Source organism: Salvia splendens, chromosome 1 (genome assembly GCF_004379255.2).
Source record: "Salvia splendens isolate huo1 chromosome 1, SspV2, whole genome shotgun sequence".
Classification (NCBI taxonomy): Eukaryota; Viridiplantae; Streptophyta; class Magnoliopsida; order Lamiales; family Lamiaceae; genus Salvia; species Salvia splendens.
Window position 1 is genome coordinate 44,623,324 of NC_056032.1, and position 25,798 is coordinate 44,649,121.

The 25,798-nt window shown below is 42.4% G+C and overlaps 3 protein-coding genes and 2 pseudogenes across 14 annotated transcripts; 4 read left to right on the top strand and 1 right to left on the bottom strand.

The window, feature by feature from the left end:
- The first annotated feature begins 23 nt into the window (after positions 1-23).
- LOC121801539 lies at positions 24-2,309 on the top strand. Of its 2 annotated transcripts, none has more exons than XM_042201056.1 (5): positions 24-200; positions 553-726; positions 851-901; positions 1,295-1,346; positions 1,921-2,309. In XM_042201056.1, the coding sequence occupies exons 2-5, from the start codon at positions 601-603 to the stop codon at positions 2,043-2,045; spliced, it is 354 nt and encodes a 117-aa protein (XP_042056990.1). In that variant the 5' UTR covers positions 24-200; positions 553-600; the 3' UTR covers positions 2,046-2,309. The 2 variants fall into 2 exon arrangements, with proteins under 2 accessions (XP_042056990.1, XP_042056982.1); XM_042201048.1 differs by having other exon boundaries at positions 44-200; positions 596-726.
- Positions 2,310-2,670: 361 nt separating this feature from the next.
- On the top strand, positions 2,671-14,172 carry LOC121754720. Of its 3 annotated transcripts, none has more exons than XM_042150036.1 (7): positions 2,671-2,906; positions 3,251-3,383; positions 3,501-3,604; positions 11,737-11,908; positions 11,992-12,132; positions 12,214-13,217; positions 13,517-14,172. In XM_042150036.1, exons 1-7 carry the CDS (start codon positions 2,857-2,859, stop codon positions 13,608-13,610), a joined length of 1,698 nt encoding a protein of 565 aa, XP_042005970.1. In that variant the 5' UTR covers positions 2,671-2,856; the 3' UTR covers positions 13,611-14,172. The 3 variants fall into 3 exon arrangements, with proteins under 3 accessions (XP_042005970.1, XP_042005972.1, XP_042005977.1); XM_042150038.1 differs by having other exon boundaries at positions 2,672-2,906; positions 13,635-14,171; XM_042150043.1 differs by lacking the exon at positions 13,517-14,172 and adding an exon at positions 13,458-13,494 and having other exon boundaries at positions 2,672-2,906.
- Positions 14,173-19,139: 4,967 nt separating this feature from the next.
- LOC121792544 lies at positions 19,140-19,849 on the top strand (annotated as a pseudogene).
- A 759-nt stretch (positions 19,850-20,608) lies between these two features.
- Positions 20,609-23,207, top strand: LOC121754773 (annotated as a pseudogene).
- Positions 23,208-23,259: 52 nt separating this feature from the next.
- Positions 23,260-25,523, bottom strand: LOC121754732 (transcription factor TGA7-like). 9 transcript variants are annotated; one of them, XM_042150063.1, is made up of 7 exons: positions 25,397-25,523; positions 24,753-24,930; positions 24,618-24,677; positions 24,435-24,512; positions 24,022-24,351; positions 23,710-23,937; positions 23,260-23,611 (listed from the first exon to the last, which is right to left on the bottom strand). In XM_042150063.1, the coding sequence occupies exons 2-7, from the start codon at positions 24,909-24,911 to the stop codon at positions 23,456-23,458; spliced, it is 1,011 nt and encodes a 336-aa protein (XP_042005997.1). In that variant the 5' UTR covers positions 24,912-24,930; positions 25,397-25,523; the 3' UTR covers positions 23,260-23,455. The 9 variants fall into 9 exon arrangements, with proteins under 9 accessions (XP_042005997.1, XP_042006009.1, XP_042005981.1 ...); XM_042150075.1 differs by having other exon boundaries at positions 25,466-25,507; XM_042150047.1 differs by having other exon boundaries at positions 24,753-24,985; positions 25,397-25,496.
- Between the last annotated feature and the right edge of the window lie 275 nt (positions 25,524-25,798).

Here is a 25,798-nt window from a genome sequence, read left to right on the forward strand (position 1 = left end):
CAAATCACAATCTTACTATTTTAATAAGGCAAGCCCATAATTTTACCCCTAATTTATGATTAAAAAAATTTGCAACAATTTTCCGGTTCAGTTAACCCGGGCGACCCGCTTTCGCTTCATAACTTCATTAGTCCGTTTTGAGAGTTTTCCTTTGCCGCCATCGCCGCCGAAGCTGAGCTCCTTCCACTTCATTCTGTAAGGTATAAATCTCGTCAAATCCGTATTCTTGAATCCAAGGAATCTTAGATCTAAGGGTTTGAATCTGTAAAAGAATATGGCTCTATTAAAATGTTGAACCCGAATTTTGGCACATAACTTGTTTGATGAAATTTCTCAGTGAAATTGCAAAGTGCAGTATGAAGAAATTATGTTCCCTGTAGCCCCTTCCACCTCATATTTCTTATAATTCTGTTATATCATCGCCGAAACGATGATATGAGTTCGTATTTTTTTTGGTTTTTTTGTAAAAGCTTCATGAAAATTAGATTTCAGTTTTCTCTATGCTGTGAACTTTACTATGCTGGTTTTGACAATTTTTTTGTGTGATCAAAGTTAAATTAATCAAAAAAAGAAGTGAAAAAGCTGCTATTTTTAGATAAAATGGGGGGATCAGCCAAGGAGCAACAACAGGAGGTAGAAGAAGATGAGGAAGAATATGTCCTACTCGATTTGGATAGCGTAGCTCCCCACATTCGTATTCCAGCGAACGCACCATACGTGCTCACTGTAAGTTGTTTTTGTCATAGGTGGAAAGATATGATCAGACTGACTCGCTTTGTGTTTTGAAAATCATAATTAGGTGCTTATCTTTTGCTACTACTTGAATTTGTGTCTTTAACGACTAATGCAGGGTCTGGACACGCTAAACCCGATTCTCGTGATAGATAACAATATCAAGCTGGTATGTATTGAATTTGTGTGGTCTCCTTGGCCAACAAAATGCATTTCTTTGAAGTTTCTTTCTCTATTTTAGTTGTTTTTTTTCTCGTGATTTTTCTTTCTTAAGGTCAGTGATAAACTAAGTGTCGAATACCTTCTCTTCTTTTCAGCTACTATCAACTGTTTCTGCACGTTTCTTGGAAATGGCCGTGTGATTTTTTGGACATTCTAGATTTCAAGATTAACTTTCTTAGAGTAGTTGCAATATGAAGGGTTTGATTTTCTTTGTTGACAGATAGTAAAACTTATTCCATGAATTGAGGTTTTGATAGAGTTCTTTATACTGTATATGATTTTTACATTGTTCAGCTGATTGAGCAAATGACTCTTTTTTCTTTGAAAAAAAAAATCCCAGATTGGAGAATACACTGAAACAATTGGGACTGGCCTTATTTTTGGTGAAAGTGGTGAGTACTCATGACTTCTTTTTAATGGTGACAAAATGACTTGACTATTAGATTTTCACTATATTTTAGCTGTATTTTACTTTATAAGATGCTACTATTGTAGAAGCCTTTTGCTGTTTTTCTCTTTATTGGAGGTTCAAGTTGATGCCATTCTAAATAATCTATGTTCAAGAAAATTTTTGCCTATTAAAATTTTTTGCTGTCCTCTATCTTTTTCCCATAAGAAATGGAGTACATCAAATTTATGAAACTACATTTTCATTTTTGACCTATGCTTTTCAATGTTGTTCCCATCCTTTTTCAAACATGTTTTGCCTGAAAGGCTTGTGACAGACAGGCTCTGAATGTCTCTATTTTTTATTTATTTCCTTGGAATTAATACAATGTTCACTCGAATTTCCAATTTCCCCGTGACTTTTACTACCCCACCATAGAATCCAAGGCACTCTGTGAATGTTGTATTTACAAATTTAGAAGGCGATGGTGCTGTGTAATTCCTAAACTGATCTATTTGCTCACCACCATAAATGTTGTGTAATTCCCGATCTGATCTGTTTTTCATTTCTTTTTATAGACGCGGGGCGTGAACAAGAGGCTGGTCCATCTGAGGCCAAGAAAACCCAAGCTAAGCAGGTTAATCCATTGGGACAGCTCACTAAGGTTCTTAAATTCAAATTATGCTTGGAACCTACGAGTTAAGATCTTCTGACCCACAATTGGTGTCGTGATTGATCCCTCTCGTTCTGTGGTACAAGACTTCCGATCATCCAGGGAACCTCACCTCGTCTTATACAACAAAAAGATTGTCAACTTTGTTCTTTTTTTTCCCTCTCAGCTATCTGTATGCTTTCAGCGCCATGTACATTCTATCTCTCCGTCCTTCGTTGTTGAAGCCTAATTACTTAATTAGTAACATATGTATTGAAAAGAATACTTTTATAACAAAGTTTTGGTTGATTTAAATATTTACTAAATTTTGATAAGCTGTTACCTCGTTGTTAATATATAACTGCTCAACTTTTGCAAGCCACATTTCAACTCACCTCGATATTATGCTTACTTTGGATGTTTATATGTCTAAGTTGAAAGTGTTTTCTAACTATAAAATATACTCCAAGCATGATTTGAGTTGGACTTTTTCCTTCTTTTATTTCTACTCTAATTTTATTCTTATAAGAGCTTATATAATGTTGGAAATAAAATTTGATTAGACATATTTTCCAGCTCACAAACTGCGTGTGATATATCAACAATATAACAGTCCATAGTTATAAAATGTAATTGTATTTAATTTAGAAAATACATGTAAAATGATGTTATCTGCATGACAGAATTATAGTCCAATTAATTAATTTTGAAAATATCCTTACCTGGTAAGCAAACGACTTCTTTCAATTTGGTTTCTGGTGGAGCAGTTGCACATTTCATTGGCATATATAGCCATCGACTCTTCATCATCATCAAATCCCGCAAAATTACCGTTTCCAGCTGAGAATCTAGCTCCGCCTCCATGTCGATGACGGATTCCTTCTTCAAACAGCGATTCAACGCCGCCAAATGGTGATCTCCAACTGTTTTTATTTTTTTACTTGCAAGTTTCTAATATCTTTTGAATTATGGTTTCATTTATTACTGCTTCACAAACTGTTGATAATTGATCTCGATCGTGTTCTGATGATGTTGTTGAATTGATTTTATTTAATTCGGAAATTTCTGTTTCTGGAGGTTTTACTTTGCAGTGATTTTAGTGGATTTTGATTTTGATTTTACTCCGATCACATGATTTATGCTAATCCGTGTGGATGCAATGGTTAAATCGTGTTTAGCTGGTTTAGGGAATGGAGGATTAATGGATTATAGTGGTAATATGCGGCCTGATTGTAGCTATTATGGCATTTTTACAGTAAAACTTTGCTGAAACTCACGATTCCTCGGATTAAATTACTGAGGAATCGGAGAGAGGCTCAGCTGAAGCAGATGAGGAAGGAAATTGCCAATCTGCTTGAAACTGGTCAAGAGGCCACTGCTCGAATTCGGGTATGGATGTGTTTCGTTTTTCTCAATCGGGTGTTTTCTTGTAGTTGTGTAGATCTTTGATTGTTTTATTTTCATCTATATAAGGCAAGAATGGGCTTATAAGTTTTTGGTGTTCAGGTAGAGCATATCATAAGAGAAGAGAAGATGATGGCTGCACAAGAAATAGTTGACCTCTTTTGTGAGCTCATTGCTGTTCGTCTTCCAATCATTGAAGCACAGAGGTACTTGTCCTCTAATGCTCATCTGTGATGGCCTTTAGCAGTAATTTCCGGTGATAGTAATGGTTCTCATATTGTTCATGCTGGCTTAGCGATATAAATCAATGAGGTTTATTGGCTTAGTATTATGAATCTATAAAGAGAATGCTTGGACCCTTCTGAAAGCACTCAATGGTTCTTTTGTTTTAGTGCTATTACAGATAAGAGCTCTTGATTTCTTGATGTCTTTGTTTGTTTTTCTTTTTGGTTCTCTGGATGTAAAATTGATGACTTTGGTTCTCATTCCCATCTTGCAACTGTATGTAAACATGTTCACTTTCGATTAAAGGGTGATTTTAGGGAGTGAAGATTGGTGACATAATTAGTTATAGTCTCTTATTCCTGTCTCTCCTCAAATCATATAGGTTGTCATAGTCAGAGGGACACTGTATTAGGTTTCTTGGAAAATTCAGAAAGTATTCTTGATTGTCTGAGAGCCTTGGTTCTGTCCTAGAGATTCGATCATTTCTCCTAAAAAAGTTTGTATGTTCGTTTTGTGATGGAGTACGTACTAAACAAGCCCAACAGCAGTAAAGCCCATCAGCCTAAAGCCCAAGAAAGAGTATCAGTCCGGCATGACTAAAGAGTTCAGTTCGGCACAACCAAAGAGTTCGGCCCCAGCCTACAGCTCGGTAAAAGCCAACCAATCAAACTCTGCTCTCAGGTCGGCATCAAGCTCTACTCTCAGATCGGCAAAAGCTGCTCGGCAATAATTCAGCAGTTCGGTCTCAGTATTCGACCGAACTAGGAGATAGTGGACTCATGCAGGATTTCCACCTCCACTACACCCACGATCTATTTAGTGGTGTCAAGCAGTCATTAACTCATGCAGGATAGTGGACCCATGCAAGATCGCCACGATCTCCACGACATCCACTGCCTAGTAAATGGTGCTGCATGCCACGATCTTGGTTCAATGTATAAATAGAACTTAGATCAGATAGAAAAGGGTTAAGTTCTGTTAAGCTCTCTAGAGATAAAAGATCAAATAGCAAGTCTGTATTGTAAGCTGTAGAAAACAGATCAAGCAATACAACTATGCCCTCTTTTCTTCCCGTGGACGTAGATTTACCTCAGTAAATCGAACCACGTAAATCTCTGTGTCGTAGTCTTTATTCTCTACTAGCATTTACTAACATCAGAAATTCGCGGATTCATCACTGGCGCCGTCTGTGGGAAACAGAGAACCAAATTTGTGATAAAGCGAATTTTTGACCCTTTTTCCACCCCAAAAAAATGCATACCAGATCACATACTACCCGTAATACCGTTCGTGATAACCGTGAGGAAGCTAGTCCAGCTCGCAGGTCTGAAAAACGGCCTCGGGAGACATCTACCTCCGGTTCTCACGAAGAAGGAACAAGCCACTCCAGGAGTCATCGCACCGAGTCTTCCCAGCAGCCCGATTTAAATGAAGCTGTCAAGCTGTTCTTGGCCGAGAAGCAGGAGGAGTTCTTAACCTTCCTGCAGAAGAGCCAACAGCCGGAGAAGACAACGGCGGATTCTCCCTCCTCATCCAGACATGAAAGTCACTACCGCAGTAGTGACGTGTCTTCCAGGAGAAAGAATCCTCAACCCCGACATGTTCCTGTTCCTCCTCGGTACCGGAACCACAGGAGAACTCCATCTCCTCCGTACCGAAGAGATGTCGGGTTCGCCATGTACGGAGCATTAAAGACTCCGTTCTCGGACGATATCACCCGAACTCCTTTGCCGCGGAACTACCGGACACCGTCAATGACTTATGACGGGCTAGTGGATCCTCATGACTTCTTGGGACGCTATCAGTATAATATGGCGAACCAGGGTCTCAATGAGGTCCATATGTGCAAGCTGTTCCCCGAGCTTCTTACCGGGAACGCGAGAAGGTGGTTCGATAGCCTCCCCCAAGGCAGCATTAGATCCTACCGAGATCTAATGGATGCTTTCCACAGGAGGTTCTTTCAGAAAGCGGAAGCCCGGATCACTTCGGCTCAGCTGCTTTCTATACGTCAAGGTCGCGACGAAAAGATCAGCGACTTCATGACGAGATTCCACAAGGAATGCCTACAAGTAGATGATCTCAACGATCTACTTGTCATTTCGGCATTCCAAAATGGAATCCTGCCCGGAGCTCTCTACAGAAAGCTCGTGGAGTGCGGTCCGCAAACAGCTCAAGAAATGTGGGACATTGCGGACCAGTTTTCCCGTGCGGATGAGGCAGACCGTCGAAAACGGTCTTTAGACAGCTCATCCCGAGAAGAGAAAAAGAAGCCTGATCAAAGCGGCCAGGTGCTTCCTCGCCGAACTCCTTTTGAAAGAATTCAAAGGGCACCGGTACAAGGCAGATTGGGGCCACGTCTCAATCCTGAAAGCCGCCCGCTCAGTTCGTACCATTAAACAAGTCAAGAGCGGAAATTTTCGAACTACATTCCGATATGTTCGAAAAACCAAGGCGGATGACGAAATCGGCCGCGCGCCGACCTCAGGATCAATATTGCTCCTTCCATCAAGCCCACGGTCACGATACCGAGGAGTGCCGAAATTTGGCTGCAGGTATTGATGTTCTTGTGAAAACAGGAACGTTAAAAGAATACCAAAACAAGCAGCCGAAAAAGAACAAAAGGCAGAGAGGTGCGAACTGCAATACTCAGGATCCGAAAAGGCATGAGGATCCCGAAGACGACGACGAGCCGCAATATGATGGAGTAATCCAGACTATTGATGCTCTCCCTGCCGGGAAGACTAAGTCGTCCCTAAAAGCAGAACGCAGAGGTTCCAATCAAGAGGAGCCAACACATAAAAGGCTGAAGAAAGACGAAGTGATTACATTTTCAGATGCCGATCCCGTCCCAGCCATCTCTCCTCACCAAGACGCTATTGTCATTCAAGCCGGAGTGGCAAACAAACTGATCCACAGAGTATTTGTGGATACAGGAGCGTCAGTCAGCATTCTTTTTAAAGAATGTTTCGATAAAATGGAAGTGGATCCAGCTCGGCTCAGTCCGGCTCCACTTCCTCTGAAAAGTTTCGCCCAGGAGGACACCCGCCCTGAAGGTATTATCAGCCTTCCGATCACGGTGGGAAAAGCGCCTACAAGCTCCAATACGATGATCGAGTTCTTTGTGGTGAAAGCTCGGTCCCCGTACAACATCATCCTGGGGAGAGACTGGCTCAACACAGTTCGGGCCGTTTGCTCTACTTATCACCTCACCATCAAGATCCCCACTAAAGGTGGGATAGCGGTCATCCGAGGTGATCAAAAGAGAGCAAAAGAATGTCTGCAGATTGCGCTTAAAAGTGCCGAGCAATCAGTTCGGCACCATCAAGCATAGCAATCACAGCAACCGGAGTCAGAGGCAAGCGAGATGACCGAAGTCACTTCAGAGCCGAACTCAATGACCGTTCAGTTATACGAAGATGATCCATCCAGAACGGTCAAGATCGGCTTCGCAGGAACGCCTCTACTCCGGGAAAAGACCATTCAGCTCCTCAAGGAGTACAAAGATGTCTTTGCATGGTCTCCGTTGGACATGACCGGAGTGCCCCCCGAGGTAATCACTCATCGGTTAAATATTGATCCTTCAATCCGGCCAGTAAAACAGAAGCAAAGACTCTTTGCGGCAGAAAGAAGCCAAGTCATCCATGACGAAGTCCGCCAATTACTAAAAGCGGATGTACTATTCGAGGTGAAATATCCTTCTTGGGTGGCCAATCCTGTGATGATCAAGAAAAAAGAAGGAGGATGGCGGATGTGCATAGATTTTACCGATCTAAACAAGCACTGTCCTAAAGATTGCTATCCCCTTCCGAATATAGATAAAAAAGTAGAAGCTTTGATCGGCTTCGAAATTTTCTGTTTTCTTGATTTATACAAAGGATATCACCAAGTGTTGATGGATGAGAGTGACGCTCCGAAAACAGCTTTCATTACCGATTTCGGCATTTTCGCTTATAAAAAGATGCCATTCGGTTTAAAGAATGCCGGAGCCACTTATCAAAGGATGGTAGACAAGCTTTTTCGGCACCTAATCGGAGAACAGGTTGAAGTGTATGTTGACGATATAGTCGTCAAAAGCAAAAGCACTTCGGAGTACGAGCACAACCTCAAGTCCACTCTCAACGTGCTCAAGAAAGCCAACCTCAAACTTAATCCCCAAAAGTGTACCTTTTTGGTAGATTCGGGAAAGTTTCTGGGTTGTTGGGTTTCAAAGGACGGACTCAAGGCAAACCCCTCAAAAGTTCAAGTCGTTCAGAACATGGCAATGCCGAAGTCCATACATGACGTGCAAAGGCTAACCGGATGTCTAGCCGCACTGAATCGATTCCTTTCCCAAGCAGCCGAAAAGCAACTGCCGTTCTTCAAGGTGTTGAAAAAGGCACCAAAGTTCGAGTGGGGAGCCGAGCAGAAAAAGGCCTTTGACGAGCTCAAAAGTTATCTAGCCGAGCTTCCTATTCTCTCTGCTCCAACCGAAGCCGAAGTAATATTCTTATACTTAGCGGCATCGGATCAAACCATCAGCGCGGTGCTTGTACGAGAAGAAGGCCTAAAGCAGCTTCCCATCTATTTTACAAGCCGAGCATTAAGAGGTCCAGAAACCAGGTATCAACCTCTGGAAAAGATTGCTCTGGCATTAGTAAATGCAGCAAGGAGACTGCGGCCATACTTCTATGCTCACAAGGTATGCGTCTTAACTGATCTGCCACTTCGGCAAGTGTTGACCAAACCAGAAGCATCAGGCAGAATCGCCAAGTGGGCTATAGAGTTGGGAGAGCACACAATTGAATATCTACCTCGGAAAGCCATCAAGGGACAAGCCTTGGCAGATTTTCTTGCAGAAGCAAAGTTCGATCAAGCAATTCCTGTTATTGCCGAACAGAAGAATTCTGCCAATGCCGAACTAGCACAGCCCTTGGAATCCGAAGTAGAGCCGCCGGACTGCTGGAGCGGATTCGTAGATGGAGCTTCAAACAAGATGGGAAGTGGAGCTGGTATTTTACTTGTCGCTCCCGACGGACACGAGGTAACCTACTCACTTCGGTTCCTATTCCCCACTACTAATAATGAAGCCGAGTACGAAGCCCTCCTGGCCGGACTCCAGTTAGCGCAAAGTCTGCTCGTCAAATCTCTCAAAGTCCATTGTGATTCACAAGTCATAGTAAATCACATGTTGGGTACAAGTGAAGCTCGTGACGAGAGAATGAAGAAGTATTTGGACAAAGCGCAAAGCATCAGCCGAAGTTTCTCCTATTTTCGGATAATCCGCATTCCCAGAGCGGAAAATAGCCGAGCAGATACCTTAAGTAAGTTGGCCTCAGATCCAAGCTCAAAGGCGGAAGAATTAATGCATCGAAGCATTGATGAAGCCGAGGTACATTCAGTATCCAGCTCGCCGAACTGGATGACGCCGATCTTGCAGTATCTGGATCAAGGACAATTGCCCGAGGATAAGAGAGAAGCTCGGAAGATCACGTGCCGAGCACTTCGGTACGAACTTCATGAAGGAGTCCTCTTTAGAAAGTCTTACCTCCAGCCGTTATTGCGGTGCGTAGGGCCAGAAGAGACGGACTACATCCTCAGAGAAGTTCATGAAGGATCGTGCGGTAGCCACATCGGAGCCAGAGCTTTAGCTAAAAAAGTTCTGAGATGGGGATATTATTGGCCAACCATGGTACAAGAGGCAGTGCAGCTCGTCAAGAAGTGTACGAAGTGCCAAATTCATGCAAATGTCCCAAGGATGCCGCAGACCGATCTATACACTATGCAAAGCCCTTGGCCTTTCATGCAATGGGGCATAGACATAGTAGGACCACTACCACAAGCTCCTCGGCAAATAAAATTCCTAATCGTTGCCGTGGACTACTTTACGAAGTGGGTGGAAGCTGAACCATTAGCTACGATAACGAGCTCAAAGGCATTGGATTTCGTCTGGAAGAACATAGTGTGCCGATTTGGCATACCCCACATCCTCATCTCGGATAACGGGACTCAGTTCACCGACAAGACGTTCAAGAATTGGTGCCAAGAGCTGAATATTCAACAGCGGTTCACTTCGGTCTCTCATCCACAAGCAAACGGACAAACGGAGGTAACAAATCGTATCCTGGTGAAAGGGTTAAAAGCTCGGTTAGAACAAGCCAAAGGACAATGGGTAGAAAATCTCCCTCAAGTCCTATGGTCCTACCGAACTACACCCACAACCTCCAACGGTGAAACTCCGTACAGTCTTGTGTACGGCACTGAAGCCGTGATTCCGGTGGAGATCGGCATACCCAGTCCCCGAACTCTAAATTTCTCAGCAGAAATGAATGACGACGGACTGAGGGCCGAGCTAGATCTTGCCGAAGAAAGAAGAGAATTGGCATGCATAAAAGCAGCCAAGTACAAGGAGCAAGTAGCCCGGTATTATAACCAAAGGGTGAAGAAGCTGCAATTTCAAGTGGGAGATCTCGTCTTGAGAAACAATGAAGTAAGACGAGCAGAAAAGCTGGGCAAGCTCGAACCCACATGGGAAGGTCCGTATCGGGTGTCAGAAGTCCTCGGCAAAGGGTCTTACAAATTGGCTCACATGTCAGGAGAACAGGTACCCCGAACATGGCACATTTCCAACCTCAAGAAGTTCCATTTGTAAGAGACAGTCCGGTCAGTCAGTCTTGAGTCCTGTTCGGTCAATGTGCTTTCTTTGGTTTGCTTGGTCTTTGTTTGTCTCTGTGCGTTTTTGTCTCTATGTGCTTTTTGTTTGTCTCTGTGCGTTTTGTCTGTGTGTTTTGTCTGTCTCTGTGCGTGTCGTCTCTTACAAATGTTACTGAGGTATCTTGTTCTTCGAAGGCTGATCCCCTTCTTAGAACATATACAAGCCAACGATTGTGAGTCAAAGCTTCTAAAGAGGATACAAGACCACAATTCAGCTTAAACAAGCAGTTCGTCTAAAACGAGCTGCAATAAGCCAACGATTGTAAGTCAAAGCTTCTAAAGAGGATACAAGACCACAATTCAGCTTAAACAAGCAGTTCGTCTGAAACGAACTGCAATAAGCCAACGATTGTGAAGTCCAAGCTTCTAAAGAGGATACAAGACCACAATTCGGCTTAAAAATCAAGCACTTCGTCTGAAACGAACTGCAACAAAAGTCCGATTCACGCGATAAAACTTGCCTGAATTAGGACAAGGGAAAGTCCGATCCACGCGATAAAACTCGCCGAATTAGGACAAGGGAAAGTCCGATCCCCAAATTAGGACAACGGAAAGTCCGATCCGAGCGATAAAACTCGCCAAATTAGGACACAAACCAAGTCCGGTCAAAGAAGAGTTCACTTCATCAGACCGAGGACAAACATCAACTTACCCCGTACCTTTATCCAGAATGCCGAAGTGATTCACTTCGCTTTTCGGGGGGGGTAGTGATGGAGTACGTACTAAACAAGCCCAACAGCAGTAAAGCCCATCAGCCTAAAGCCCAAGAAAGAGTATCAGTCCGGCATGACTAAAGAGTTCAGTTCGGCACAACCAAAGAGTTCGGCCCCAGCCTACAGCTCGGTAAAAGCCAACCAATCAAACTCTGCTCTCAGGTCGGCATCAAGCTCTACTCTCAGATCGGCAAAAGCTGCTCGGCAATAATTCAGCAGTTCGGTCTCAGTATTCGACCGAACTAGGAGATAGTGGACTCATGCAGGATTTCCACCTCCACTACACCCACGATCTATTTAGTGGTGTCAAGCAGTCATTAACTCATGCAGGATAGTGGACCCATGCAAGATCGCCACGATCTCCACGACATCCACTGCCTAGTAAATGGTGCTGCATGCCACGATCTTGGTTCAATGTATAAATAGAACTTAGATCAGATAGAAAAGGGTTAAGTTCTGTTAAGCTCTCTAGAGATAAAAGATCAAATAGCAAGTCTGTATTGTAAGCTGTAGAAAACAGATCAAGCAATACAACTATGCCCTCTTTTCTTCCCGTGGACGTAGATTTACCTCAGTAAATCGAACCACGTAAATCTCTGTGTCGTAGTCTTTATTCTCTACTAGCATTTACTAACATCAGAAATTCGCGGATTCATCATTTTGGGACTTAGATTTCTTATAACAATCATGTTCTTGTTGGGTATGTGTAGGGAATGCCCTCTAGACTTGAAGGAGGCGATTTCTAGTGTATGCTTTGCAGCACCAAGGTGTGCCGATCTACCGGAGTTGCTACAGGCACAACAATTGTTTACAGGAAAATATGGCAAAGAATTCGTAATTGCTGCCACTGAGCTTATGCCCGAATGTGGTGTCAATCGCCAGGTTAGACAAATTGTGACCGATTTTCTTTAACCATTTGAGTCCAGTCCTCATTCAGTTCCTCAAACATTATTCTTTAATTGCAGTTGGTGGAGCTTTTATCAATTCAAGCTCCTGCACCTGATGTAAAACTTAACCTTTTAAAGGAAATTGCCAAAGAGCATCAGCTCGATTGGGATCCTAGCGCTACCAAAAATGAACTGTTAAAGCCACATGAAGATTTACTGGTAAGTTTTACAGCTGCTGCTCAATTGCAGTTCTATGTCCTCTCCTCACCGATGGTTTTGTGTCGTCCTTTGTCTTTCCAGAATGGGCCATCGCAGTTCGTCAGTGCTTCAAAAATGCCCCTTCCAAAAGAGAAGCACGACGAGACAACATACACTGTACCAGAACCTGCCACCCACGAACAATCTGACTCGGATTCAGATTTTGACATAGTAGATTTTCCAGAAGTTCCTGTGCAACCGTTACAGCCTAAAAAGGCCGTTGTCTCAATACCAGTCATGCTGCATTTCCCGGAATCTGCACTATCAGACGATTATCAAGAAGAAGCAGACAAACTGGAGTCTGGCAATGTGAGTCGGGAGAAATCAGTTGCAAAGGAAGATGCATCACTGAATATCCAAACAGGTGCTACAGAAGCTAAGCAGTTCGTGCCATTCATATCCCCTCCAACTCAATCATCAGAAACTGTTGCTGCAACCGTGAGAGAGAGCAGTCCACCTCCAGCTATAAAGATGTACGATGATCACGTGGATTTTCAAGTTGTACGTGCTGCTGCTAGGGACGCTGCTGAATCAGCCAAGCGTGCTGCAGCATCTGCACGCTCAGCTGCTGAATCAGCCGAGACATCTGCACGTTCAGCTGCTGAATTAGCCGAGCGTGCTGCAGCATTTGCACGTTCAGCTACTGAATCAGCCAAGCGTGCTGCAGCATTTGCACGTTCAGCTGCTGAATCAGCCGAGCGTGCTGCAGCATCTGACATTGCTAAGATCCTAATAAGCGAGCTTACCAAGAGAAGGAGCAACGAGTTCTCAGCTCCTCAACATCATAACGACACCAACAACTCAAATGGTGGTGATTCTGGCTGTCCTTCAACATCCCCAAACCAAACTGATGCCTGTCAAAACACCGCGACTCAGCAGCTAACGCCTGTTTCGTCGTTTAATTCCTCTTCACCATGCGACAATGCTCTTCACCTACCTCAGAGACTGCCATCGATGGATGATGAACCATATTTTTCCTACCCAAACTTGTTCACGTCTCAAGGCTCGAACGTCAGTGCTAATTCGCAGTCGCCTAGAGAGTCCAAGTGAGTAACCTTTGCTTAACATTGATGTGTATTCATATGGACATAGCTTCTTAAACATCTATATCTCTTATTTGGGATCGAAAGATCAAGTGTTGTTTCTACATGTTACGAACACGGAACAACCTATATTGTAAATTTGAGTTTTTTCTTTTAGTTCATGATGTTTATGCTATTATATCTCGTATTTCTTGTGGTTTTATGCATTATTATGATTACATCACTAATTGTTATCCTCACTAGGAATGTCATTCATCTGGAACAACACACTTAATTTAAGGTCATTTTTTTTTTTATCCCAGCTATTTTTGGTTTGGGTCTTTCATGCACCCACTCGGGTTTTGCCTCTGGTGGGCCAGGGAGATCACCTATAACATCTCCTGCCATGATAAGTGATGGTGGGTCCATTATTCATTGCAGCAAAAGGCGATTCCGTCGCCTTGGCGGCCCCTGCACTCCGGCCTGAAATCATGTGAGGAGGTTCAATCAGGGTACGCAGTAGCCCGTTAAGGGTCGTCTTGGCGGCCCCCGCACTCCGACCCGACATCATGTGAGGGGGTTCAATCAGGGTACGCAATAGCGCGTTAATGGGGAGGCCTTAACTCACTGACTACTAGAAGCCATCTCCCAAGGCCTCACACTTGTGCCTGAGAGATGAAAGCAATTACACGACAATAATGGAATTCGAACCCAGGCTCATTGCAGCAAGATCTGCCCCTCCGTTGCCAACTGTGTTACGCCCCTGCGGGCAGTGGGTCCATCATTCATATTTGTGGGTATTGTAGAAGATGTAGTGGGAGATGTTATATGTGATATGTGATCATCATTCTGGGCTTTTTGAGCTAGCTTGTCGAACTAGAATATTCTACGAATTTAAAAGTAGGGTGCATTCGAAAAATAATCATAAACTCTTCGATACACTTCGATACAGGTGTATACAGTATTTATAGTTATTTGTTCTGCATATACTCCTGTCCCTTAGTACTCTTTCTTGATAATTATTTTCTTGTAACAAAGATTAAGCGTGTTTTTCTACATTGGAAATTAGACTGGTAGTGAATTTTTTTAGTTGAGTGATAAAATTTAAATATGAGCCAATTCTTCCAATCAAATTTATCCTCTAATGATAGATAGACACGTGTCAACCATGTATCTATATAGATAAGACAATATTCTTCCGGCTCCGTTGATGAAGTCTCTATTCTATACCGTTCATCGCATCAATTCTTTAAATCATAACTGTCCATTCTCTTCCAAAACCCTTTAGCCAAATTTCACAAAGCTCACTAGTCGTCACTCCCCAGCACCACCTGCCGCCGCCGTCAACAATGGCCGCCGCCGCAGCCTCCTTGCAGCAGACTCCTGTAACCTTCTAGCACCGCTCGTCGTCCGAATTCCACTTCAAACCGCCAACGCGCCTCGCCCTAACCTCAACCCTTAAAACCCCCAAACTCACAATCAAACCCCTCCGCCGCCGCGGCGGCGGTGCCACGATGTCGAACACCACCTCCGGAAGCTGTTACGACCTTACCCCGTGATTTCCCAATTGTAGATCGCAACGTAAATCAACAAACCACAATTGATGAAATTAACGCAGCAAGGAACAATCGAAGAGGAATTATATTAATGCAAACATAAACGATCAACAGATACAATGCAACGTAAGGAAATAGAGGATATAGCTTTAGATCCACTATCTAAGCTCATGAACAAACACACATCATAACATGACATGAAGATGGTGTTGTGGTCCCTTTTATATGCATCCGATCACACGCCCCACTCCTTCTTTGCCACCTCACTCCGCCACCTCAGCCTGCCAGCTCGGAGTTCCTAGACCTCGTGATCTAGCGGATTCTCTGAGTTTGCGAAGCTTGACCTAGCACAAGAGCACACACAGCTTCCTCCAAACTTTCAGTTGGCATTCCATGAAGTTTAAAAACCGAATCCATAAACACTTCAGCTACTTTTTTTGCTGTAAAGGGATGTGATAATGCCATGAAATGGGCATACTTACTCAATCTATCCACCACCGCCATAATTGTATCTTTTCCTTGTGAATCTGGAAGAGTTTCAATGAAATCCATAATCAAGTCTGTAAATATTGTAGCAGGCATAGGCAGAGGCTGCAATAAACCAGCTGGGGAGGAGTTCCCTGGTTTGTATCTCTGACAAGTAACACACACCCTCACAAACTCCCTTCCTTCCTTCCTCATCTTAGGCCAGTACAACAGGGCAGAAATTCGCTTGTAAGTGCCCAATACTCCAGAATGTCCAGCCAAGGCAGATTCATGAAAGATAGATAGGATTTGAGCCTTCAATTGTAAGTCATTCACTACTATCAGTTTACCCTTTCTTCTCAGTTCCTCATTGCACCAAGTATACTGAGGGTGTGAATCTTTATCTTGTTGTTTTTCCTTCAATATTTTCTGAAGTTGTGAATCAACCTCTCATGTTGCTTTGATCTTTGCAATCAACTCCAATGGAATAATGAAAGAAGTTAAAGCATAAGTCAAGGCCTCAGGTACTCGAGATAAGACATCTACTACTGCATTCTCACTGCCCTTCTTGTATCTGATCTCATAATCAAAATGCATAAGCTTAGACATCCAAGCTTGCTGAGTAGGAATACTCAATTTCTGCTCTATCAAGTACTTCAGACTTTGGTGATCAGTTAAAATAAAAAACTTCTTACGCTGAAGATAATGGTACAATTTTTTAACTGCCATAAGAATTGCCAACAACTCCTTCTCATATACTGACAGAGACTGATATTTTGGAGATAAGGACTTACTGATAAAGGCTATTGGGTGCTTCTCTTACATCAGAACTACTCTTATTCCCATTCCAGAGGCATTTGTTTCAACCACAAAGTCTTTAGAAAAATCTGGCAAAGCAAGCACCGGAGCTGTTGTCATGGCAAACTTTAATTTATCAAAGGCTTCTTGAGCTGCAAGTGGCCAGCTGAACACTGCACCCTTAATTACCTCCACCAGAGGTCTAGCTATCACCCCATAATAGTGCACAAACCTCCTATAATAACCAGTTAATCCCAGAAAGCTTCTGACCTGCTTGAGAGTTCTAGGCTGAGGCCAATTTTTAACAGCCTCTATTTTACCTTCATCTGGAGCTACTCCGTCTTCATAGATCACATGCCCAAAATATTCAACCTTCCTGCACCCAAAATTGCATTTGGATCTCTTGGCCAGGAGGCAATGCTTCTTCATCAGTTTCACCACTATAGTTAAGTGTTGTTCATGCTCTCCTTTACTCTTGCTATATATGAAAATATCATAAAAAAAGACCAGTATAAATTTCATCAAATGCTCTCTGAAAATAGTATTCATCAGATTTTGAAATATAGCCGGGGCATTGGTAAAGCCAAATAGCATCACTAAGAACTCATAGTGACCAGAGTGTGTTTTGAAGGCAATCTTGTATACATCCTCGGGCTTCATTCTCACCTGCTAGTATCCAGACCTTAAGTCTATCTTTGAAAACCAAGCAGCATTTCCCAACTCATCAAGAAACTCTTCAATCACGGGAATGGGGTATTTGTCCTTCAATATGATAGCATTTAATGCCCTATAGTCCACACACATTCTCCAGGAAGAGTCCTTCTTTACCAATACTATGGGGCTAGCAAAGGGCTCTCACTGTGCCTTATCACTCCAGCTTCAAGCATTTCAGCAACCATGGGTTCAATTACATCCTTTTGTCGAGCTGCATATTTATAAGGCCTTATGTTGACTGCTTCTGCCCCTTCCTTAAGAACGATTTGGTGATCTTGCTGCCTTTGTGGAGGTAGCTTCTTGGGCTCCTCAAACAGCTCCGCATAAGCCTCCAAGACTTGCTTAAGAGCAGGCCATAACTCTTCTACACTGATCTCCAAACAACTATCAAAATTTCCTTCCACTGAGGGCATTATCTGACTGAGTTTCCTCTCATTTTCATCCTCTTCTTGCTGGTTCAGGATATGTAAGCAATGAAGTTGCTCAGTTTTTGGTGACCATAAATCTTCTTGTAACTTCACCTCCACTCCTTCTACTTCAAAGATCATACTAGCTTATTAAAGTTCCACTTGATTTCACCCAAGGTAGACATCCATTCTCCTCCCAATATCAAATCATATGTCTCCAGATTAATAATGTAAACCTCAGCTTTGAACATTGAGCCCTGCATCTCCCATTCTAAGCTATTATACTTCTGTTTACACTGCAAAATCTGTCCATTGGCTACCTTTACAACCTTAGAATGTATTGGAGTTAAGTCACAATTGATCTTCCCAGCTGTTTTAGCACTCAAGAAATTATGAGTACTGCCTGTGTCTATCAGTATTTTGAGAGCTCTCTTCTGACATATTCCCTTGATTCTCATTACTTGAGGCCCATCTTTCCCCCACACTGTGTGCAGTGATAGTTGTAGGTCAGTTTCCTCTCCCTCTACCTCCTCTCCATTTTCTTCCGGCTCATCATTCTCCACTACCTCCTCCCTCTATATCAGTTGTATGACATATGATTTCCTATTCGAACATTGGTGATTTGGGGTGAATTTCACGGGACACCAAAATCACTCATTCTTTGCCCTTTTTCATCCATCTCCTTAGGTGATAAATTTGTACTTGCCCTGATTCCCCCAAAACGGCCATTATCTTTGTTATTCCCATTCCAATTGCTCACATTTCCTACTGGCTTGCTTGTGGCTGTGACTGTTAAGGGTTTGCTATTCGAATAGTAGCTGCTACCCGTAGGCACACCACTCTAAACTCCCCTCGATGTACCCCCTAAAGCTCTCACAGTCAACTCCTGCAGCTTGGCTAATGAATACGCCTCTGCTAAGCCTTTAGGCCTAAACATTCGCACTGTCATTTGCAACTCATCAATAAGCCCGGATAAGAAGAAACTCAGCGCCTGATCCTCTCTAATACCCGCTCTCAGGTACAGCTCATCAAATGAATCCATATACGCCTGTAGCCTGCCCTTTTGCTTAAGATTCCTAAGATCTGCCAACAGATCTTCATATGCATGATCTCCAAAACGAGCTGCTAAGGCCGAAGCATAGCAAGGCCAACTCGCAAAATCCATGTCTCCATGCAAACTCTCGAATCCACGGTGCCATTGTAGAGCCTCCCCTTCGAAGTGGATCGCTGCAACGCGCACTCGTTCTTCCTCCGGCACCTTCGCCACCTGAAAAAAATACTCAGCTCTCATCACCCACCCTTCAAATCCATATCCGTCGAATTTAGGAAATTCGTAGCGTGTGGATCTGCCCCATTCACTTCTCCCTTCACCCCAATTACCGCCACTACTACCTTCGCCATCCATCACCGATTTATTTTTCTGGTTCTGCAAATTAATCGCTGCGATTGCCTGCTCTAACTCCTTAATTCCTCCCTCATTGAGCTTGCATCTCCTGCTCAACGATCTCGCCCACTCTCTGCTCCATCGCTTCCATCACCTTCTTCTCGATTTCTGCCCCCCGCGTCACCGTTCCAACGTCCGGAGATCGAATGCTATGAATACCACTTGTTACGACCTTACCCCATGATTTCCCAATTATAGATCACAACGTAAATCAACAAACCACAATCGATGAAATTAACGCAGCAAGGAACAATCGAAGAGGAATTATATTAATGCAAATGTAAACGATCAACCGATACAATGCAACGTAAGGAAACAAGGGATATAGCTTCAGATCCACGATCTAAGCTCATGAACAAACGCACAACATAACATGGCATGAAGATGGTGTTGTGGTCCCTTTTATATGCATTCGATCTCATGCCCCACTCCTTCTTTGCCACCTTACTCCACCACCTCAGCTTGTCAGCTCGGTTGAACCATGTGCTACTTATTGATCCACATAATCTTATTCATATCTAGTAATTAACTACGTTGCGTGCACCGCACCACGCAGCTAGCTATGTTGCATGCATATACAAATATTGCTCGAGATAATTGTGCATGCAATAGAAGCTACGCGAACGCGCTCGCCGACGTGGAGAAGATCGCCTCTATCTTCTCCGACGACTCCTGATAGAAATTCATGGGTTCCATCCTAAAACCAATTGGTGATAGGAGGAGTGGCTCATGAGATTTATATACTAGTTTCAGTTTTCTTTTAACACCGATATGGGACAGTTATATGTTATTTTTCTAGTTTCAATTGCCAACAACTCCGTCCTCCAATTCTTAACTAATCCTACGATCGGCGACGCGTCCTGGAGAAGATCGCGAGGTCATCGGCGCTGCAGCCGCACGTGTCGAATTTCCTCGACATCCTGGTGGAGATGAGGCGGATGGATCTGGTGAGGGAGATCGCGAAGGAGTTCGAGACGGTGTACAATGATCTGATGAAGACGGAGGTGGCGGTTGTGACGTCGGTGGTGAAGCTGGAGTCGCAGCACCTGGCGCAGATCGCGAGGGGGGTGCAGAAGCTGACCGGGGCGAGGAATGTCCGGATCCGGACGGCGATCGATCCGGGCCTGGTGGCCGGGTTCACGATCCGGTACGGGAATTCCGGGTCGAAGCTGATTGATATGAGCGTGAAGAAGCAGCTCGATGAGATCGCGGCGCAACTGGAGCTCGGTGATATCCAGTTAGCTGTTTAATTTGTTTTTGGTTTAATTTTAATTTGGGGGAAGAAATTAATTGCGATATTTTGATCCTTTGTAAATGTGAAAAGAGTGTTCATTTGAATGCTTTCTTTGTTAAATTCTTTTCAGTATGAATTAGTATCATTTTGTAAGGTCAGATCTGTATAATCGAACCTCTTTGTTACTCTGATTTTTGGTTAATTATTTTAATAGGGTTAAATACTTTGAATCAAATTAATTAATCTAGAGTGCTAGGTGAAGCTTTCATTTCCCTATAGAGTAATTATTTTAATTTTATTGCCTTTAAAGCAGAGTAAATAAATAAATAAAATGAATAGTGAATCGTTCAAGTTGGGAAGCTTTCATGCTAATAATTGAGGAAATAAGTAAAGCTTCTATGAGTAGCACAAAATGAATTATTGCTTCCAAGGATTCATTTATTATGTTTGGCTTTGTAAACATTTATTATTGCGTTACCCAACTTATGGAGCTATTCAGTCTAATTATTTTAATTTTGTTGTATTTTATGCTTTTATTTATAAGAAAAAGTGTGAACTGTAGTATGAAAATGGCGGATTCTTGCTTAACGGAATGAAGGCTATTAAAAGCCACGTGGCAGCACAATCCCAACTACCTCAACTGCTTCTCCTTCAAAATCACTTCCGCCACTGTGCATGTTTTACCAAATTACGTCTATGCCCTTATATATTTTTATTTAATGGACGGTTAATGCTCTCTAACGAGAGGGGTGTTAACGGGAAAACAACTGGTCTGGTAAAATCATTTTTTCAAAGCACTCATTTTCAGCTACCTCAGCTTTTCTCACCGCTTTTTCCTAATTATATCGGTATTGTTTCTCAAGCATTTCAGCTCAACCCATCTGCAGGCACAGTACAATTTTGTAAGGTAAAAATATAGTAGTAATCCTTTTTTTTTTTAACTCAGAGATAATCGGAAGCTTCGCTGATTGATTTCTGAATTTGTTGAAAATTTCTGTTGAAAATGCAATTTTGAATTCGTTGCACATTACTAGTTTGACGAAAACCCCCTGAGAATCTTGTTTTTGTTGGTTGTTTTGTTTGTTATTTAGCTAGCAAGCTTTTCCAATGGATGCTTTGAACGGTTTGGGGGATTTTGAAAAGACATCTAATGATGATACCAAATCTTTCTTCGACTCATCCCCTCTGAAGAATGCTGCAGAAATCAAAAGAAAAACTGATGAATTCATTCAAAAGAATTCGAATTCAGGCAAGTTATTTAGTTTAATCACGAATTTTATTTTACATTTTCCTTCTTGTTTGAGCTGCAAGGTTTCATATTGATTTGTTATCAGAAAACCCTAGGAGGATAGTGTTGGTGACCTCTGGAGGGACAACTGTTCCTTTGGAGCAACGGTGTGTTCGTTACATTGATAATTTCAGCTCAGGCCATCGAGGAGCGACTTCGGCAGAGTAAGCTTGCCATTGTTGTTTAGTTTCTATTGAAATATTCTGTGTTTTTTGTTTATGTTTTGGATTATGAAACCACAGATATTTTTTGAGAGCTGGATATGCAGTGGTGTTCCTTTATCGCGAGTGAGTAATGCTTTCTTCTTCTTTGAGAAGGTCGTTGTGTTCTGTGATGATGAAACCAACTTATTTGGCAATGACAGCATTGTTTGAAATGTGTATTGTGCAGAGGAACCTACCAACCATTTTGCACATCTCTTCCAAACAATCCATTGCTCGAATGTTTACAAGTTACTAAGGAATCAAATATTGCAGGTTCGGTAGCCTCTCTTGATGTTGTTAATGGACAACTTGCTCGATTTCATTTGATTGTAAAAACTCAATTTGCTCAATTTCACTGATTGTAAAATCTATCTTTTCTCAACTGTTGTTTCACATTTCAGCATGTCCACAATATGAGAAAACGGTCAAGGAAGCTATTATTAACAGTCATGCGGTATGACCATGACCTGCTTTCGTGAAGTTTTTGCTCGTTATGTGACTTGATTGATCAACATTGAGACTCTTTCGTAGGCAACTATCTGTGGCACCTTGTTGAAACTTCCCTTCACTACAATCTTTGAGTATCTTCAGGTTGTTACTCTCACAATCTTTTCCAGAAATTATTATTGGGAATCATGTTTTTACTCTAAGAGAATGTTTACCTAGACGGGTTGAAACGTTAGGATATCTCGTGGCCCTTGATAGTTTCTAACATTTGATCCCATTGAAGGAGGGTAGGATTGGAGAAATTCTAATAAGAAAGATAAAAATAATCAATCAACACCCCTTAACAGGGGAAGGGGAGAACATATTTTCCAATTAGATTTAACAAATCACTTAGTTCCACCTAGTCTCTCTCTTCCTCCATTGGTCTTTTCTTTGGGTGAAAAATTGATTCAATTACTTATGATACTTTCTTGTATGCTATGCAGAATTTTCAGTTGATTGCATCATCAATGAGTAGCATTGGCTCACGGGCCTTGTTTTATCTCGCTGCAGCAGTGTCTGATTGTTATGTTCCTTGGGAAAGCATGGTACTGTATCTATCAGTATCTACTCAAAACGGCATCTCAAGATATAATAATTGAAAATAATAAGTTGATCGGACAAATATATTTCATCTGGAAATGAACAGTAGATGGATGCAAACTAATTTAAGCAATGCATGATGGACTGTTTGAGTAAGGGTGTGTGTTTGTATTATCCTTGACCTTCATTATGTTTTGTTGACAATAGCATTCTCTGTTCGTTCACAATATGTTCGACGTGTTGCAGGCAGTGCATAAGATTTAATCCAGCTCAGGTCCTCTGGACATGCGACTCGTCCAGTTCTGAAGATGCTGTTGGTGCTGAGGAGAGACTGGGCTCCCAAGGCCTTTTGTATATCATTCAAGGTAATTGTTTCAGCAGTTTTCGTCGATTTCTGGTGCCGGAAATTCCAATAGCTAGGCGGATCATTTCACCAACAGACTCAAATTGTTGTTGAGTTGATTTATAAGGAGGCTTCAGTAATGGTTTAAAAAAAGTTTGGGCTAACACTATACTTCTCTCTTTTCCTCCGTAGCTAGAGACTGATAAGAATATTCTTCTGAAGAAGGTCGGTACGGCTCTTGAGAAATACAGCATGGACATGGTGGTGGCTAACGAGCTCCTAACGCGTAAAGAGGAGGTCATCGTCGTCACCAAGGGTGGAAACATCGTCGTTAAACGAGACACAACTCGGGCCGATGCTGACATGGAGGAGCCGCTAATCAAACTCATTGTGGATCAGCATTCTGCATCTGTAAGCTCTGTCTCATAACTTCACATTCAATTGTGAGATACAAAAATCAGCTGCCAGCAGCAAATAATCAACCCTTTTTCTCTCCAGCATTGGCTCAATGAGATGAATAAAATTTTTGCTAACTTTTGCTATAGAAAAAAAGAAATATACTATTACTTAAAAAAACACAAAGCATAAATATCAATGCCACAGTCATATATAAGTAAGTCTTTAACCAATATGTACACAGCCACATAACTAGAAGCAGCACAATAAATCGATACCCATCTAAGCAAAAACTAGTAGATTTATCTCATTCACAGAACTTCTACAATATATTTATATATCTGTGGCTGAACTTGTATCTAATGCTGCTCCATCGACCCCGACATCATGCTGGTTCGCCTGGGCTACGGGCGGACCAGAGTGAGCTAAGCGTCCGCAAACGCTGAAAATACTCCCCGAATGCAACCAATCCATTAGCTGCTTGTCGTGTAGTCAATATGCACGCCATATGTTTCAGAGTTTGCTGTCGCAAATGATCAGCCTATACGCCCAACATCGAGCACATTAGTATCAAGGGAGTGTGTGGACAGTTCCGAACCTACAAAATCACAGTCCGGGCTATTTTATTTTATTTTTTACCTGGTTTATGAAACCCTCTAGTGACTCCAAGTTCTCGAGGGCAAAGGCGGTCTGGGAGCAGTAGTTTCCCATTCCCGGGCCCGGTATGGTGACGCTCTGCGCGAGGGTCTGTTGGAGCTTCTCCATCCCTTGCGACAGAGCGTCCTCGGCCTGCATACACAAGTGTTTCAAGGTATTAATGTTCGCTGTTTGCTCCTCGGTGAGAGGCTGCAGCCGCGGCATAACCACCTACCACCAAAAATATAAAAAACACACTCATCAAAAAAGTTCTTCTGCAACAGCATGCAAACCAAACACCAAAAACACTCTTACGTTGATGAGGTCCGAGGGCTTGAAGCCCCCGATCCACAGGAAGAACCTCTCGACTGAGGTCTTCCACATGCCTGAGACCAAGTAGAAGGCGTCGGCCCTCGCGGCATCCCTCTTCATGCGGAAGAGGCTGCAGTAATGGCTGAGAACGCTCTCAACCATTACACTTAGCTCCTGATCGCCTAAGGGCGTTCGAAGCACGTTTTTTAGCTCAGCGATCTTCCTCTCCTGCTGGTCTAGCCAGTGGCTATACTCCACCTCGAAAATGGCAATTCCCGAGCTCACGCTCCCACACAAGCCCATATGCGCCGTTGCACCCGCGATAATCATCCCCTATGAATCAAGATTCAGACTCCAAACACACACACACACACACACAAAAGTTTGAATTATGATTTATTGTGTCATTTCTTCACCTGCTGTCTAGCTCTCTCGAGCTCGAGCTCGAGTTGAGCTAGCTTCAATCTGCTCGTTTCCAACTGTTGAACATAAACCTACAAATAAATGCAAATTCACTCAATAATGATTTCACATGAACTAAAGTTTCTACAAAGTTCATGTATTTAGATGCAATCACCGGAGGAAAAATTTCCACACACCTTCTTTCTTTGACGGCTCTTCCTTGCAGCTTCGCGGTTTTGAGCCAAGCGCCGCTGTGTCTGTCACAAAAATCAGCCAGCATTGAATTTGGATGTTTCATAACTACAAAAGCAGAGTCATGTAAAGTGTAGAACCTTGTCGGAGATGGCTCTTGAAGGTTGAGAATCCTCAGCTGATTTATCTGAAGTGTAGTCAATCTTGTCGTCAGCGTCGTTGATGATGCAAACAGCAGCAGCGTGGGGGCTGATGTTGCCATCAAATGTGTCTTCTTCCCACATACTCATTTGGTGCATCGGTTCGTACGACCCCAACCTGCTTGAAGGCGCGAACTGGGTTGTCAGAGTAGTCATTTCAACAACCTTAGTAGCTTAAGATAAGAGAGAGTTTGTGTAAGAAAAAGGATCCAAAAGAGGAAAAATAACAAACACATAGTTTCATTAATCATGTTTTCTTAGTGTAAAAATTAAAAATTTCTATATACAGAGAAAGCCTAGAACTAATAAATGAAGGAGAATGAGCTTTCACATCTTTTTTCTCTGAATTCTTGAAAATATTTTCTTGTTTAGTCACAGAGAATTATGAGACTACAAAGGAATCTAGATCATAATATCTCACAAGCTCACTTCAACAACTGTTTTATTCCAGACAACAAAATAAAACTGAGAATTTAGTACTCTAAAATAGATTCAGCCAAAAGTAAGACAGCTAAGTACAAGAGTCAAACCAAAAAAATAAAAACTCACAACTTTTGAATATAATACATAATGTAACAACTAACAAGAGATTCTCTTCTTTTTTCTTCTCTATTTGATTTCTGATCACACCACTCTCTCCTAGTGAAACTCACTGGATAAACTTGAATTCACTTTGCAACAAAGCAGCAGCTTTACAAACCCAAAAATTTCATCATACATTTATATAATTAAGGTGTGAACGTGACAACCATTTTCTTCTATCGCTATGTTACAGTCGCTGATGGTTTTCGGGGCAGCTAATCAGCTCGTGCCACATCAGCAAGAAATTTTAAAAATAAAGATTGATAAAGTAATGTGATGTGTTTAAGCTAAAATGGTGAATTAATGTGATGCTCCTTGATTAGTTAGTTGCTTACTCATCACTCTCTTTTTTCCTTTTACTTGTTTTTTAAACAGTTAATCTGCTTCAATTTGGGTGAAGTTTT

Bases quoted from the DNA above. Each gene is read 5' to 3' on its own strand.
- LOC121801539 (XM_042201056.1), top strand. From the start codon at position 601: ATGGGGGGATCAGCCAAGGAGCAACAACAGGAGGTAGAAGAAGATGAG. The intron at 727-850 runs GTAAGTTGTTTT...CGACTAATGCAG, and splicing joins ACGCACCATACGTGCTCACT to GGTCTGGACACGCTAAACCC. The intron at 902-1,294 runs GTATGTATTGAA...AAAAAATCCCAG, and splicing joins TAGATAACAATATCAAGCTG to ATTGGAGAATACACTGAAAC.
- LOC121754720 (XM_042150036.1), top strand. From the start codon at position 2,857: ATGTCGATGACGGATTCCTTCTTCAAACAGCGATTCAACGCCGCCAAA. The intron at 3,384-3,500 runs GTATGGATGTGT...TTTGGTGTTCAG, and splicing joins AGGCCACTGCTCGAATTCGG to GTAGAGCATATCATAAGAGA. The intron at 12,133-12,213 runs GTAAGTTTTACA...TTGTCTTTCCAG, and splicing joins AGCCACATGAAGATTTACTG to AATGGGCCATCGCAGTTCGT.
- LOC121754732 (XM_042150047.1), bottom strand. From the start codon at position 24,968: ATGACTACTCTGACAACCCAGTTCGCGCCTTCAAGCAGGTTGGGGTCG. The intron at 24,513-24,617 runs GTGTGTGGAAAT...ATTTATTTGTAG, and splicing joins AGAGCCGTCAAAGAAAGAAG to GTTTATGTTCAACAGTTGGA. The intron at 23,938-24,021 runs GTAAGAGTGTTT...TTTTGGTGGTAG, and splicing joins AGCCCTCGGACCTCATCAAC to GTGGTTATGCCGCGGCTGCA.